At 42.1% G+C, this 17453-nt stretch overlaps 1 protein-coding gene across 6 annotated transcripts in view; it reads right to left on the minus strand.

Moving 5' to 3' along the window:
• The window catches only part of GRHL1 (grainyhead like transcription factor 1), an 81131-nt gene that overhangs the window by 52145 nt on the left and 11533 nt on the right, over nt 1-17453 (minus strand). For all 6 annotated transcript variants that reach the window (XM_061622790.1, XM_061622792.1, XM_061622793.1 and 3 more), the window contains 7 exons: nt 16621-16807; nt 13204-13274; nt 11009-11399; nt 8750-8826; nt 5452-5608; nt 2261-2372; nt 734-828 (listed from right to left, as the gene is read on the minus strand). In XM_061622790.1, coding sequence (XP_061478774.1) covers nt 734-828; nt 2261-2372; nt 5452-5608; nt 8750-8826; nt 11009-11399; nt 13204-13274; nt 16621-16807 — 1090 coding nt within the window. The remainder of the gene's footprint in view (nt 1-733; nt 829-2260; nt 2373-5451; nt 5609-8749; nt 8827-11008; nt 11400-13203; nt 13275-16620; nt 16808-17453) is intronic.

The following is a 17453-nucleotide window of genomic DNA, read 5'->3' on the forward strand; positions in this document are numbered from 1 at the left end:
ACCATACTTAACTCCTTAACCACTTGGGAAAACTTTCTTGAAGTGATACATTTATGAGGCCAGCCTTCACCAACCTGTGCTGGCTGGGTCTAATGGGAGTTGTAGTCCAAAACATCTAGAGGGCACCAGGACAGTGAAGGCTGTGTTGTGCTGTCTAGTGACCTCTGCATAGCCAATGCAGAATCAAAAGGTGACTAGAAAATCTGACACACAAGGACACTCTGATGGAGGAGATGGACCGTTTGCAGAGGCTTACAAGTTCCAGCCTGCAAACACACCTCTGTTTAAACTTAGGTGGCTGAAAGCCGTCTGTTTGAATAGGTGCAGCAGCCTGAGATCCTGATACACTGCCAGATGGTCTCTTCAGTTGGAACAAGAGCTAAAGGCACCTAGCAGCCTGTATGCCTCAACATAACAGTTCACCACCACACTGAGTGAATTACTCTTGCTTGTTACAGCAGCCTGCTGCACTTTCCTATTCCTGCTCACCATCCTTCTGTAAAACTAAATTTTGTGTGTGTGTTGGAGGGGGGCAGGGGGAGAACAGAAGGTAAGAACTTGAAAAAGGGCCACTTTAATCCAAACAGTGGTTGTATTGAAGCACACTTTGGCAACCCGCCAGTGACTATTTCTTAAAAGCAAAAAATAAAGATCTCATGCCACATTTAAGATACATCCCTTTTTTTCCTTAAACACAAAGAAGGTCCAGGAAAAAATTAGCCTGAACGCCTACCTTTGCTTCATCATTAATGTCCCAAGTGAAGGAGATGGCATTATAGGCTATCTCCTCAATGTTACTGATGGTGTTGAAGCTTTCTTTGTAGTCAGCTGTTGATAGGAGAAAAAACATACACAACAGCATGTTAATCTATTCATCATATGTACAGACCAAGTACAGAGTCACTTATTATGGAACATTAAGAAGGAATCAAGGGGTGCCTGTGGGCATCTCTTTAATAAGTTTTCTTTTTTAAAAACAGTCAGGAAATGAAACAAAAAGTTCTAAAAAGAAAAGAGGTGACACCCACTACCCTTGCCATGCCCTGTGGTTTTGTATGAGAAATGTCACCCGGCATAACAAGGATATATATATTCTTCATAAAAGTTCCTTCAATAATAAAAGAAGATTTGCATGTGCGTCTGCCTTTAAGTGGCAAGTGATTAATCCCTGCTTTTATTCAGAGGAGGAAAGGACTAGGAGTGCAACCCAACCTTCAACCAAAAGAATCTGGAAGTTGGCCAATTACAGCTTGGCTATAGGCAAGTGGGTATCTGCAATGCCATCTTTCATCTCCCTGCCCCAATTGTACCTGGGGCTTGACTTGTGCCAGGGACTTGCCTCACTCCTAGAACCTGTTTTGCAACACCAGTGAAATACCTGTAATAAGCAATAGCAGATTTGCTCATGTGCAGAGTGCCTTTTCCTCCACACCGAGTAACCACAACTAATCCATACATATTGAGGATTAAAGGACAAGAAATTCTGGAGCAGAGGGCACGAGCCACAGACAGGCTGTAGGCCCAAGCACCTCTTATTTCAGGAATTAAGAACTGACTATGCTTTCTTGGGAGGAGGAGGATAGAGACAGAGGAATATAATCTGACAGTTAGGTTGATTATCTCTGGAAAAAATGAGCAAAGCTCAGAGCATGACTGTTCAAAACACCTGTGGCTTCCACAGGAGACAAAAACTAAGCCAAACAGATTTTAGCAGTCCCAAAGACAGCTCAAATCCCAAAAAGCAAAACGTGACCCCCATTTGACTGGTTCAACAATACCTTAGGGACAACAATTTTGGACAAGTCCCAGAAGATTAAGCAACCTTCAACACCCAGTGCATATTACAGATCAGGGGTGGCTAAATCTGTGGTCTCTTGGATGTTGTTAGACTCCAACTCACATTAGCCCCAAACAGCATGCCAGTGGTCGGGATGATGGAAGTTGTAGCCCAGCAACATCTGGAGAACTACCTTCTACTTGATTTGTAGGTCATCCTGACACACCAATCTGGCCTATTAAGTGCTCCCCACCCTGCATAAGAAGTATGCTGTTCTATTTGTTTAGATCTATAGCCCAAAGATTAGGACGGGTAATAATATTTCTCACACAATCAACAACAGTGACAAAGAAGCCATGTAGAAAAGTGACTTTAAAAAGTGACTAAAGGATGGCCCTCGACATGTGCAGAGAAAAAAAAAAAGAGCAGAGACTAAAACCTGCCAAGTGGTATTTTGGCACCTGCAGCTGGATAACATCTTACCTATGTCAATGCACCTTTGTTTGGCTGTGTGCTGCCTGGAGTGCCAGTATTTCCAGTGCCTGAGTTGATCCTCCCTGGTTTTGTCTTCAGCAAATACAACCATGATGACACTCTTCAAAAGAGGAGGAAAGACAGGGACGGGGGAAGGGACAGAAGAGCTTAATTGACATAAAGGCCAGAGGGTTTTTTGGCCAAACACTTCATGGGGAAAGAAGAGCCTTGTAGCTTCACCTTAGCAATGACACCACCTTTTTTTTTAAGCTGAAGTGTGAACACAACTACTCAGAGCTAGCTACCACTTAATCTCTAGTACAGGGGTGCAGAACCTGTGGCCTTCCAGACATTTGTTGGACTCCAACTCCCATCAGCCCCAGGCTGCACGACCAATGATCAGGAATGATGGAAGATGTAGTCCAACAACAGGTGAACAGTTGCTAGTTCACCATCCTTGCTCAGTGATTTGCTATTTAGCTTTGCAAAATCTGCATACATAGGTGGACTTCCCAATATGAAGGGCAGCTTAAAATCAGCAGCAGCTACCCAGCAACTTAACAGAGTGTGAACAAGAACCAGTAATATGCCAGAGCTCCCCCTTGATCTTATTGCTTTCAAAGAAACACCAAAAATAGTTTTTGAGGGCTCATCTACATGGTGGTTTACTGTGTGTTTGGCATTACTCACATCTCCTTTAAATTTGCATGGTTCACATGACGTGACCAGCAAACAGAAGCTATCACGCAATTTCCCCTCTGTAAATCCGTACTAACCCAATCTGCTGATAATATGAAAAGGGGAGAAAGAAAGTCTCCACTCCGTTTCTCTATTGGTTGCAGACACTTGCTCCAACGCTTTTAAGTGGGTGTGTCAATTGTTCCCTTCTCCACACCCACTATCTCCTCCATTCTTTCATTTCTTTTCCAGTAGGTTGACAAGCAACTTCCAGCTGCTCTCCTCCATTCTGCTGACCTTTTTTTATGTTGCTACAAACGGTGCCTTTATTTTCTCCCCCTCCCAACTTGTGAGCAAAAGCATAACACTGCTCAAACAAAGATCTGTTTTTCAGCTGTATCCTGCCAACCATAGGCAGGGAAGACACAGATACTTGAACTTCTAGGTGTTGTTTTTTTTAAAGGAACCTATTGCAGCTGGTAGAACAGACTGAGCATGCTCGGTTAGCTAGCAACAAGAGGGAGTGGAAATGTATAATTAGAGAGTGGGGCCACAAGGAAACAGCAAGACTAATCCTTCCCAGAGGAATGCCTACTTGTGTGAATGGGAAAGAACTACTGGCAGCTACCATTGAGCAGGAAGTACGGACAGTACAAATCAATTGCAAAGGTAAAAGCAGTGTATTTGCTATGAATAAATGCTCCTGTGTAGATGAGCTCTGACAAACTGGGGGCCTGAGAGGAGCACACTGACAGCACAATGCAAAGGCTACTCTTTTTCTGGAGACTCAGGCATTTGGCAAAAAAGTCCAGATGGTAGTAAAATAATATAACAAACTGTTGCTACTAAATTGTGCCCTAAAATCTGCCACGTGAGGCAGGCTACCTCACTGCCTAATAGAAGGGATGATCCTGTCCCTTTCTGAGACAATTTCAGCATGCAGATCCTCTGCAGAAGTGTACAAATAAATGCTTAAAGCTTTTTTGCAGTTACTTGCCAGGACCAAGAATACTGCTGAAGTCTGGTTTAAGTTAAGACAAAGCAGAGTCTGGTTTAAGTTAAGGGCGTCAGGTCACTCTTGTCTACCACCTTTTCAAAACAAAAATCAAGACAGTGGAAACAAGGGAATCTTGTCACTGTTCATAATGCCATGCATCTGTCTTAACCATGATCTTCATGTGTGCACATGAGTGACTTGAGAGAACAAACAGCAGAGCCAGTAATTACTTTTCAGCCTGGGTCTACCTAACAGGGCTACTCGCAAAGTTCATGAGAAGATAATTTAAAATTTAGATTTATATTGCATCATCTCAGTGAGCTGTTTGAGAAAAAATGTGGCTTTTTACATGAACTGGTTGTCCAAATCAAGAGATGAAAAAGAATTGTTGATATACCATCTTGCTAATGCAGACAACCAATATTAAAAATCTTAGTTTATTAAGTCAGTTAACAACAAATAATTAAAATGCACTCTCAAAAAATTAGCCATTAAAAAACACTATAGGTGTGAGCTCACTTGGTGACATCATTCTTGTGTGGCATTTTTTCCTTTAAAAATAAACTATACTCCAAAATTCAAATTATAAAGTAAAGGGGTTGCATCCATCCTAGCTGGATTCAAAGCGGTAGACTTTAGTCATGACGTCCAAATTAAGTCCATTTATTTCAATGGGTCTATTCCAAATAGGAGTTGATTACAAGCCAGTGTGCATACTTAGGATTTCCTAAATTTAGATTTATTGCAACGTGCTCTTCGTAGATCTACCCTTGAAAATCACCATAAACTGCAGCCAATGCAGACTTGTGCAGTTAGATTGCTCTCAGGGTAATTGTAAATCCCACTGGGAACATTGTGTATGGACCATGTAATGCCATTCTAAAGGAACTGCACTGGCTACCAATACATGTCTTCTCTAATTTCAAGGTGTTAATAATGATATATTTGAGCTGCTTATGTTGACTTTGACTGCTGAGTATCTGATTTTATATGGAGTATTGATTTTTCTGATTTTATGGTTTGTTATATTGTCATTTTGTGGATTGTAACCCATCCTGAGATCATCTGATATAGGTCAGATTAGAAATAAAATAGTAACGTTACGGCATAACTAAAAGCATAACTAATCTATGTCTACTGATCCTAAGTATGCACTCTCGCTTAAGAACATAAAAAGTGAATTGCTGGATCAGATCAAGGTCAATCTAATTCAGTATATGTTTTTGGCATGAATCCCATCAACCTACAGCAGACTCTCGAGATCATGGGTGGGGAACCTTTGACCTTCCATAAGTTTTTGAACCCATCATCCCTGACCATTGACCATACTGGCTGGGGCCAATGGGAACTGAAGTTCAACAACACCTGGAGGGCCACAGGTTCGCTATCACTGCTCTAATTGCACCACTGGAAATTGGCCAGTGGTGCAACCGTTGACTCCCACACACACACACTTAGCCCTAAAATACATCACACTTATGAGACCAGCTTCTCCTCCCACATAGTTTCTAGAGGGACAACTCACTCGAACTTTACTGATGGGTTGATGGATTCCTTCACCACCACTAATCTCCTTTAGTGTAATGGGATAAAACTGGCCCTTGTTTAGATAAGTCATTGTATTATCTCCTGGCTTCTGCCGAAGTGATTTGGAAGCTTCCAGTGCGTATTCAAAGTTGTTCCTGAAAAATCAGAAGGGGGAGACTGATAAATCAATGACATCTGGAAAGAATCTAGACATGACAGCCAGCTAGACATAAAAGATTATACAGAATTGATAACTGAACTGGTCACCCCACTTCCCCCTACACACACTCATGTTTTTGTTTTTTTAAAACTGCATTTTAAGTCTTGATGTCTACTTATTTCGGACTTGAAAGTCATAATACATAGGATAGGTAAGAAAGGTCCCCTTATTGCCACTTTATAAGTAATACTTTTCCTTCCTAGAAACCACTTCTGAGAAGCTGAATGTTTTGCAATCTATATGTAACTTACAACATAGAATGCCTCATCCATCTATTAGACACATTCACATCATGCTCAAAGAACTCAGATTGGTGTACATGGGGCTATGCCTTATTATCAACAGCCACATGAGAAACCAATGCAGTAAGCAAGGCTGAGACAGTGACTTGCCCAGGATCACCCCAGCAAGCTTCATCATGGCAGGTGGAGATTTGAATCCAGGTTTCCCTGGTCCAAGTCTGCTACTTTATCTGAAACTGCACACAGCTGGACTGCATGCTCAACTGCTGGAAAGATGCTGTGAGTGACTGTTAATCGTCACCAGAGATAAGGAACCTGTGGCCCTCTAGATGTTGCTCAACTCTAACTCCCATCAGCCCCCACCAGCATGGCCAATGGGCAAGGATGATGGGAGCTGTAGTCCAACACTATCTGGTACATCACAGGTTCCCCATCCCTGAGCTACACACAAGCTGGTTTCTACACAGCAAAATAGAAAACAAAAGCCACATTACTTAAGAAGTGATCCTAACATTAACAATGCTTAACATGTGTATATGTTCAAAGTGCTTCAAAAGCATTATCTGGTTACAATCCTTACAATAACCCTGTAAGTAAGGCAAGTCAGTATTATCAACCATGTTTATTGCAGATGAAAAGATGGAGACCACCAAGTGAATTCATGGCAGATTTGAACTAGGGACTTTCCAGTTCATTTCTCGGTCGCTGTACCACACCAGAAAAGTTTAGAAAAAGGGCATCAAATGCCTTCCCAAATCCTTCCAAACAAGTGGAGATTTATTTATTTATTTATTGCATTTGTATACCGCCCCATAGCCAAAACTCTCTGGGCTGTTTACAACAATTGAATGGCACTACATTTATCTCCCTGCTTCTTCTGGCAAGTCTACATCTCTATATATTCTGTGCAGCCATATTTTAAAATTTCAAAATCGGGAGGGCTGATGTATCATTTTATCAAGGAGCTCTCCTATGTACTTGACATGAGCATGGGTTAGCACAAGGAAGGCCGAAGCTAAAGTACAGAAAGTTGCCATGAACCTCAGTTGGCAAGTAGTTCTTAAAATAAAGAGGCATGTTTTGTATGAGCCAGGGAGGGCAGACAACATGGGCTCCACCCACTAACTCACTTCCATGCCAGCTGCATCACAAGCCAAGGGCTTGTTAACTCCTTCCTCACTAGTCTGAGTTAACAGTAGGGATTGGGAAGAAATTAGATTCAGTTTGCATTTCAAGCCGAACCTATCAAATCCGCACTTTCCAAAACAATACGAGAACCAAAGCACAGCCATGCTTCAAAAGTCACGCTTGTCCACATTTTGTAATGCAGTTCACCAACCAACCAATGTTTCCAAAAATGCATATACTAGGTGAAGGTGTGCATAAAAATGAATATATGAGTGAAACTAACATGCAAAAATGCAATATAGGACAAGACATGGCTTGCAAAAACATGTACATTAATCAAAACTGCCTACAAAAATGTGTTTTTTAGGAGACATTCTCACTAGAATGCTAGAGAATTCTCATTAGGATTTTTTTTAATTGCTGCAAAAATCTGGAGAACTGAATTTATGATTGGAAAAATGAGAAACTGAGAGAACCAAAACTGACAGATATTTTCATTCCTAGTTAATAGAAGCTTTAGTAGTGTTCTCTTATGGTGAGCTGAACTGTTCATTCCCATTTGCCTGCATGGGAACAAGTGTGCAAGCAAAGGTCTGGCAATGCCTCTGCTGGTGTCTATGGTGAGGGAAGGGGGGGTTAAGGAGTCCTTTTTCCTGCATCTCTTGGTGGTAGCAAGCAGATTATTTATTTATTATTTGATTTCTATCCTGCCCTTCCTCCATCAGGAGCCCAGGGCAGCAAACAAAAGCACTAAATACACTTTAAAACATCATAAAACAGACTTTAAAATACATTAAAACAAAACATCTTTTAAAAAAAATGTTTTAAGCTTTCAAGACATCTTTAAAAAAACGCTTTCCAACATCTTTTTTAAAAAGGTTAAAAACACATTGTTTTTAAAAAGGTTTAAAAACATTAAAAAGCAATTCCAAGACAGACGCGGACTGGGATAAGGTCTCAACTTAAAAGGCTTGTTGAAAGAGGAAGGTCTTCAGTAGGTGCTGAAAAGATAACAGAGATTGCACCTGTCTAATATTTAAGGGTAGGGAATTCCACAGGGTAGGTGCCACCACACTAAAGGTCCATTTCCTATATTGTGCAGAACGGACCTCCTGATAAGATGGTATCTGCAGGAGGCCCTCACCTGCAGAGTGCAGTGATCGACTGGGTATATAAGGGATAAGACGGTCTTTCAGGTATCCTGGTCCCGAGCTGTACTGTATAGGGCTTTGTACACCAAAACTAGAACCTTGAACTTGGCCCGTGCTGTCTCTTAATAAAAAGAGACAAGTCGGTGGGGGTGGGATCTATGTTGGTGCCAGATAGGAAGCCCTGAACCCCCGTCACCAGCTGCCTAATCTTATCCTTTAAAAAGGCAGTAGAAGCTTGGCAGTACAGAGCAGTTACCGACTCAATATCTAACTTTTCTAAGCTTGAGATTCAACAGCAGAAAACATCAATCAAAACTTGGGGTGGGGTAGGGAGTAACATAATGCCTGAAGTCAGTCAATATAACCGAACCCTTGGTGAGTCCAGATGAGCCACATCAGGACTAAGGTGCACCACCCAACAGAGCTCACATATTTCATTCCATAAGCGTGAGCGGAAAACATAAGAAAGAAGGCAGAGGCGTGCCAAGTCAAGCCCTACTGTGCACCAGAGAAAGAGCATTTCACAGCAGCCAGATCTGAGGAACAGAAGATTACCCAGCAATGCTTTCAAACACATAGTCTTCAGAATTCATGCCGGCCATCCGGAGATTCAGTTCAGCAGGAAAGAAAACCTGGAAGTATTAATAATTGTTTCAGGCATAGGTGGCAATTTTTTAAAAAAAAATAATGCTTCAATCCTAAATCTATCATTAATAAACTGTTTGTAGCCACCTAACCTGGCATGTTTGCAGCCTTCTACTTAGCATGGGCACCAAGGAAGGCAAAAACTAGGCCTACAAACTGCCAAGCATTATGCAAAAAGAACACACTGATCTGCTTTCAAAGGCAATCTGATTCTTTTAGCATGGCATTTCAATCTCTTTTGGGAACTGTGAAGAAGAAAAAGCTTAGCTCCAATTCTGACATTTGAACAAAATGCTCAGTTTTAGAGGTCTTTGCACTCAACTCCAGCTGCTTCTGTCTTTCTGTGATACTGCACTGAACACACTGTTTTTACACACAAAGATCTTGTACGTATTTCTGCCTTGCCAATATTATTACCACACATTCAAGCTGATAGCCAAAGCAGCTCTCCCCCCTGTAAAATGAGCCATATGCTTTTGCTAGTGATTTCGTATTGTATAGTGACTGCTTTTGTTTTAAATTTAGTACATTACACCCATAGGCCTTTGAGAAAATCTTCTATTTCTAATCCACTGGATTGATGTTTCAGGTTTACATAAGAATTAAATAGAACTTGATATCCATGCACAGATTAGGAAGCAGTGCACAAAATCAGAGGGGTAAAAGGAAGGCATGCAATAGTTTGTAATATACAGGGCTGGAGGTGTTCTGTGCTTTTACAAAAGGGTAAAGATTCAATACAACCCAAGTTCTGTGACCAACCCAAGTTTTTTTTTACAAAATCTAGTTTGTTTACATGCTAAGCAAATTTGCACAATCTCTTATTTTGCATACATTTGTTTGGCAGTTTTTATTATCTTACATAATTTATTCTGCTTTTGATGGTTACAGGAAAAGCCACTGGAAAAATCTTAGCAACTCCTCCAACTTCTAAGGTTTGCCAGCCAAAGTCTACAAAACTGCCAAGCATCTATCTGCAAACTTTTAAGGCAGGGGTGGGGAACATCAGGCCCAGGGCCCAAATGCAGCCCTTCAGGCCTCTCTATTGGCCCTCAGGGCTCTCCCAGGCCACACCCTTCCCCAGGTGACACACCCCTCCTGTCCTGGCTGGAATGCGTGTTTGAAATGTAACAATGTCTCTTGCTTGCCTGGTGTGTGTATATGGGGGGGCGGGTGTACACATACACATTCATGTTTGTAGAAACCTCTGACTTTTGCATGGCTGGGATGTAGCGTACTTTATAAAGCTAAGATTTTCATCCATTGCTCTGCCCACTTTTGCATCTGGACCCACCCACCAATGGTATGCAGCCTCAGAAAGTTGCCCACAACAGAATGTGGCCTGCAGGCTGAAAGAGGTTCTCCACCACTGCACTGCATCAAGGGCAGAAAAGTTGCTTTTTTAAAAATTTGTAGCGCAATCTTGTGCGTGTTTACTTAGAAGTCCTATAGAGTTCAATGGGATTTGCTTTCAAGTTCCTCTCCAGCTACAAAAGCAGCAACTGCTGAAGGGGCCAAAGACCATCTACCTGTGTGAGTTTCTGCAAGACCTGCTCCCTGCATTTCTGGCTAATTTCCACCTGGCCTGGAAGGGTGGGGCCCTGTCTCTCTCCAGCTACAAAAACAGCAACTGCTGAAGGGGCCAGAGACCGTGTGTGTGTGTGTATGTGCGCGTGAACCTGCTGCTCGGGATGTCTATAGACTACTGGGGTTAGTTGTTTTTTAGTTGTTTTTGGGGTCAAGATTTAATTTTGGAGATTCATTTTTGCTGTTATTTGGACTACAGCATATTTTTGTTAGACACTGTTGTGAAGTGTGTGGGGATTGCTTAATTGTATATTTATTGAAATGTTTTCATTAGTTTGTTGTTTATTATTATTGTTTGGCTACTTATATACTGTGTATATTTATATTTCTTTGTTGTATTATTTCTCTGTTGTACACCGCCCAGAGAGCTATGCTAGTCGGGCGGTATAGAAATTTAACATAGATAGGCATAGATAGAAGTATACAGAGAATAACAGCCTTCCTTTTGAGATTCTCCAGAAGCCACAGTCTGTGGCTTTTCTGTGCTCCCACAGCAAAAAAAAGCCGTATCACATAGCACCACTGACATGCAAAGGGCTGCACAAGAGTATCATAAGCAAAAGAGAGAGGTTGCTTCTATACCTCTTGCACGCCTTCTTTGAAAGACTCTGAGAAGGTGGAATCTGGAGTGCGCCGCTGGGAATTCTGAGGCTGGGCACTAGAGCTAAACTGGTCACCGTTGAGGCTCCTATCTAAAACCACCACCCGCTCAGGTGCCTCCGGGTGATAGACAGCTGGAGGGATGCCCACTGTGAAGCTGTGCGACTGAGCTTCTGTCTTGATTGAATGGGTAGGCATGGATGCAATGGAGACTGTGACAGTTGTGTCGGGAGTAGTCAGGTGGCCTCTCTTGTCAACACCCATCTGGGAAGTGTGTGGAAGCACGATATTCAAAGGCATGTTTTTCAAGACTTGTACTCTGTTTTCCCCAGCAGAAATGAGTGACTGTTCCGCCATGTTTGGCATACTGTTCCTAAATCAACAAAAAAGGTGGCAGATTAAGCGGAGGGGGGAGCATAAATTTCTAAAATGACAAGCACTGGAGCTCAAGCTTACCTGATGTCATCCCCTCTCCTGAAAGGATTCCACCCCCTTACCTTTATGTCCCATCTTTCTTCTATTATGGAACCCAAGAGAGCATACATACAGTTCCAGGTAGTCACCCATCCAAGCAGTGACCAGACCCAGACTTGCTTAGCTTCAGAAAGATGGTGGCCTCATGTGCCTTCATAACATACCTTGGGATTTACCTTTTGCTTTGATGTGCAAGAAGTTTGATCTGCTTACACATTGCTGAGAGAAAGGCTACATAGACAGCTTTTACACATCAATGCTATGATACAAAAATTCTCATATATATAGTGATGGAGTAACTAGTACCCACAAAGGTCTTGGTTTTGTGCCTTATCCTTCAGCAACTCTGCAGATCATGTCTACTATATTTCTAGCACGCTTATAACTGCTCCCTGCCGTTGTCTCACTGTAATATGAATGATATGGGCTAGTCCATTTTTGGTGATTAGGTAAGGATTAGCTTACATCAGAGTTAAGGGGAATGGACAAGCTGTCCTTGGATTTATTTTAGTTGTCTTACAGTGCCTAGACTCCATTCACAAACTACCCTAAAGCCAGTCATATAGTTAGTGTGTAATCATTGCTCTCCAGCCTAAGGTGAAGTCATCCATAACAGCTGTATCCCACACAGGAGATAGCTGGCAGAGCTATCTTTCAGTGGATGCTTCAGTCATGGGACTATTCTCAATGAGTTCATGGGAACTCTGGGCTATCCAGAAAAAGAGGAGTTGAAACGGATCATACACCTCCCACTTTTCAAGTTAAGATGCATCTCCCACAGCAACTCTACAATTATAACTTGACTGACCATGTTCCTGGCTGCTGAGATTTTCTTATTTCATTTATGAATTACTTCCCATGAGGCATAACAGAGCATTTACAACATATATAACAGTTAGATATATGAAAAGAATTAAAACAATTAAACATATAAAAACAATTATAAAAATATATAAAAATAAACACAGTTTAAAAAGCAGCACATACATAAAATTAATTCAAATCCAAGATAGATCCCAACTGGGATAAAGATTGTGGAAGGCTTGTTGAAGAAGGAACATCTTTAGCAGGCACCAAAAAGACAACAGAGAAGGCCCCTGTCTGATATGCAAAGGGAGGGAGTTCCAAAGGGTAGATGCCACCTCACTCAAGGCCTGATTCCGACATCACATGGAATGGACCTCCTAAAAGGATGGTATCTGCAGGATGCCCTCCCTGGCAAAACACAGTGATTAGTTGGGTATGTAGGAGATGTCTGCTAATCCTTGAGCATTCCTAGTGCTCCTCCTCTTGGGGATGCTCAATCCTTGCCAACATGGGGATACTTCTCCCCATGTTGATCTGCCTACCACTAAGCCAAGAACAAGAGGGAATACTGTTGGCAAACTGCTTTCATATCATGCCTGTAAAGCAGGGATGGGGAACCTGTGGCCTTCAAGATGTTGGCTCCAGCTCCAATCAGTCCCAACCAGCACGGGCCATGGCCAATAGTCAGGAAGATGGGAGATAGCAGTCCAACAACATCTGGAGGGTCACAGATTCCCCACCCCTACTGTACAGACTCAAGCTTTAAGTGACTTGTGGTAAGCACTTTGAGATAAGTCAGTGGTTGTTCTGCAGGTTAATTAAAGCTTGCTCTTTTTACACAGAGAAGCAAAGAGCAGCTTTTTGTTTTTAAAGCATTTCAAGTTTGAATACTGAACCTTTTGCCATGATCTTGATCAGAATGATCTACATCTGGTTTCACTGCTGATGCTCTCCTTTCCCGGGGAACCTTCAAGTATGAAAAATAAATTATCTATTATGAGAACATTATATAAGCAAATTCTTTTTGAATTTCAAGTAATACCAAAGCAGCAATGAGAAATATGTGTTACCTGTTACTGATATTTAAACTTTTGATTCTGGGCAAGGTAAGGTTGTGGCTTGGAACTGTCTGCAAAGAACAACTCGAATTGCCATCACCTTTGATTTGTCCCAAAGCCAACAGAGAGGACTTGTCTTAGCCACAGAACTGCTTCTCAACCAGGTTTGGGATCGTTGTGCCAAAGCATCATATAAAGTCCTAATGTCATCTCTCTTTCCTCCATACCTCCCCGAACTAAGTCATAAATATGTTATACTTCTATACCACTATTTCATTTAAAAACATCAAAGCATCAAACATACGTAGGGCAGACCCACTGAAAGCAATGATCAGTTGATTGCAATGGGTCTCCTCCAAGTATTGACAGTCAGATACAACCCTTTCCTTTTAAAGCACAAGTTCTAACTCCTGCAGTTGTGAACTGATAAATGCTTCCCAAGGATGCATACTTTATTTTTTCCCCTTCTTTTAAGAAAGGCTGGTTTAAAAACTGGCTAAAACAAAAACAATATAAAGCATATGAGCAGAAACTCTAATTTTGACAGGCTTGAAGCTGACAATATGTACTTTAAAGACAAACTGCACAAACCAATTTTCACATTAAGTGGAATTAGCTTGACATCCTCCAGCACTGAAAGCTGCTGTATCAGCAACACCCTTGCATTTAAAAAACCTTTACCAGCAAATAGACACTGTTTAAATGACAGCAGAAACACCTTCTTTAAAGAACTGTAGTTAGGGGCTGATGGCAACTTTTTAAATGCTGTGCTACATGGCTTCCAGCACAAACTTAGGAAATCAGAGTGAATGAGCAAGATTAAAATGCTGCATATTGAGTCAGTCAGGGAAGGGGGGCACTGGAAGAACATAGAACCAAAACTACAAGTTCACTTGTAAGTCAACCAGGAGGTACCTTGAAGGGCTGCAATTTTCAGCTCTTTTATTGTTGATCTGCACATTTCGGGAATCCTCATGATGCACATCCAGAAACCAAGCTAACCACTCTTAAAATGCATTAGGGGCAGAAATGCACATTAAAAGACAAACTCAGGGTTCCCAAACCTGTTTGGCTTGTAATACTAACAAGGAGCAAGGGAACACTTATAAGAAAGTAGTGGCAGATAGGGAAAGGGGTGCATTCCCTAGCCCACTGAACCCTCCCAACCCCCAATGTGGGAGACGTTTTCAGGAGAGAAAGGCCTTCAGATCCTCATTTGCTGCAGTAATATGTAGTTACTGTGTGGGTAAAAACCACACACGCTACACAGAGAAAACATTTAACACAAACACACCCAGTTCAACAGGTAATAGCTCAACCTTAAAATTACAATTTGTTTTTGCCGTAGAAACTGTTGAGGATGATAGCCTTGCTTGCACAAGGATGATACTGTGGTAGTTAAAGGCTCCAAAGCCCACAATTGCCAAGCTAAGCTTCTCTTGCCCAATACAACTGTGCTTATGAAAAGCTTGTGAAAGCTTTTTTTACAAGCTAAGAGCTGCGGGTGGGGTGGGGGGACATCACTGATGGATCAGAGCAGTAGCCCTTCAAGTCCAGTCACCAGTCTGACTAGTTTTGGGTATTTAGAGTAAGCATATACTAAAGCGCAGGACTGTTGTAGTAGACTATTCAAGCTTTAGGGGCTACACGTAACACAAGGCTCTGTTGCCCTGGAGATGCTAATTAAAAGTCTTTGGTATACCCTCAGTTCCATGAATGTGGGTGAGGAGAATGATAGCCAGGTGGGAAAATAATGACAGGGCTATTGCATCACATGCCACACCTGCTGAAATTCCTCCTTTCTGCACAGCTATTAAAGATGCAGAGCTGCTTTTCACTTGGCCATCCTAGTACGAGGGCCCAAGCTCTCCCACATCTAGGTTTGAAGCTGGTAAGCATCCAAACAGTTGGAAAGACGAGGCGATGCCTCAGAATCACAGTTGTTCCATGAGAATGGGGTGCAGCAAATACCCTCATAAGTCCAAAGGCAAATCTCACATGGCATCTGGTGTGCACATATATGACTGCTGCAATTCTGCATAAATCAGGGGAACTTGTGGCCCTCCAGATGACTACATCTCCCACCATTCCTGACCATTGGCTGTGCTTGCTGGGGCTGATGGGAGTTGGAGTCCAACAACTGGAAAAACCACAGGTGCCCCATCTCCGGTATAAAGCACAAGCTTGGATATTCTCTCCTTACCCAGGTGAACATGGAGCACCTCTTTGCTCCTCCTGAGGCTGTCACTGACAGAGGCTTCAATTTTTTTAAAAAAATATTTTACTGGCTACTGCTGGATCTGGTAGAAGACAACACCACACATCAGTTGAGCACTAGCCTATTTATACATAACCTATTAGAAATGTAAACACTTCTTCAATTTAATCCACTTAAGAAACCCCAGAACGAGGAAACCTTCCAGAGCTACATCAATGCAGTGGGCTATACGGAAGTTTTTTTTAAAGAATTAGGTGCTCAACTTCCAGGAAATCAACTAAATCTGGGCACTGACAAGTCAAAACAGAAGAAAAGCCCCTCTGGATCACAGCAGTGGTCCATCCAGTCCAGCATCCTGTTTCCCATAGTGGCCAACTAGACGCCTCTTTGAAAGCCCCTAAGGGCCACAAAGGCCACAGCCCTCTCCCACCTCTCCTCTCTAGCAGCCATCACATTGCCTCTGAAACCTAGAGCTCTGTATTATGATCATCATTATTAAAATTATATCCCTCCCTTCCTCCTAGTAGGAGCCCAGGGCATACATGGTGCCAGACAAATAGACATGCCCGACGTGAATATGTCTCATCCCCTTTAAAGCTATCTAAACTAGTGGCCGCCGCCACCACATCTTGTGGCTGTGAATCCTATAAATCAATGACACACAGTGTGAAGAAGTGTTTCCCTTTGTCTTGCCTGAACCGCCTATAAGCCATTTCATTGGACAGCATTAAAAGACAGCAGCACCCAACAACAAAGCATGGCGGTGGGTGAAAACATACAAATGCCTTGCCCTGTTAGAGAGATTCCAAAACAAGCTGCTTAGTCATAACTACTTATCCGATACAATTTTGTTTTTTCTTTTGAGTCATGTAACCAGGAGTTCTTATTACATTATTTGCAGCCACTACAAAAGCAGCTGTATCATGTTCTCCACAAAGTGGTGAAGGGTTTGGCCTTTCCCCCCTTTCTTTCAGGAACACATGTGAATCAAAGCACACTTTGGCCTGATTTATCAGTCCCAAATGCTGCAGAGATACCTTGTAGTAGTCGTATAAGAGGCCCAAGGCAGCAGCACTGTCTTCATCCCCATTGATACTCATCATGGCTTTGGTAGCAGCTGTAAGAGGGTTTTCGAGAAAGGACTTCCAAGCTTCATCCTCACTGGTATATGGTCGCCTCTGGGAGTAGAGTGTCTCATTCTGAAGAACCAAGACTGGCCTTTTGCTTTAGAGATCAAAGAAAAACACAATTTAAATACAATGAACACACCCAATGGTTGGGACCCAAAGAGGTCCATGCGCTTGCCTAAGCACTCCCACCTGACCATACATGGGGGTGAGGGTGTTCTGCCAACAGCCCAACATAGTATGTTGGGACAGTGTTCCAGAGGGTCTCCTAGGGTTCAGGATTGAGTTCCCATTACACACAGTAGCAGAGATAGCAAAGGAGTTTCTCACAAGCTTTGGTGCATGCGTTGAGTTCCCACCCATGTTTTTAGAATGCTTTTAATGTTTAAAAACATTTTTACTGCACTTTGGTCTACTGAAAAAGTCAGGTAGCATTTTATGTACTGACTTAACACAACTAAAAAAAAGAATTGCCTTTGAATTTTGCAGAAATTATACATACTTTGATCTATAACACCTTACATACCTAAGCTAACAGCTTCCATTCTCTTGCCCAGTCACCATCTATTTACTTGAGTAGATAATTATGCAGCAAGGGCACAGAGATACTCACATTGGCTGTTCCCCAAACATGTAGGAACTGAAAATCTAAGCTTCCAGAATATATATTTTAATAAACATCACATTTCTCTTTTTCAAAAGAAAAATGCAAGAACCGCACCACCTCCCAATTTTGACCAGCT

Source organism: Rhineura floridana, chromosome 4, assembly GCF_030035675.1.
Source record: "Rhineura floridana isolate rRhiFlo1 chromosome 4, rRhiFlo1.hap2, whole genome shotgun sequence".
Taxonomy (NCBI): Eukaryota; Metazoa; Chordata; class Lepidosauria; order Squamata; family Rhineuridae; genus Rhineura; species Rhineura floridana.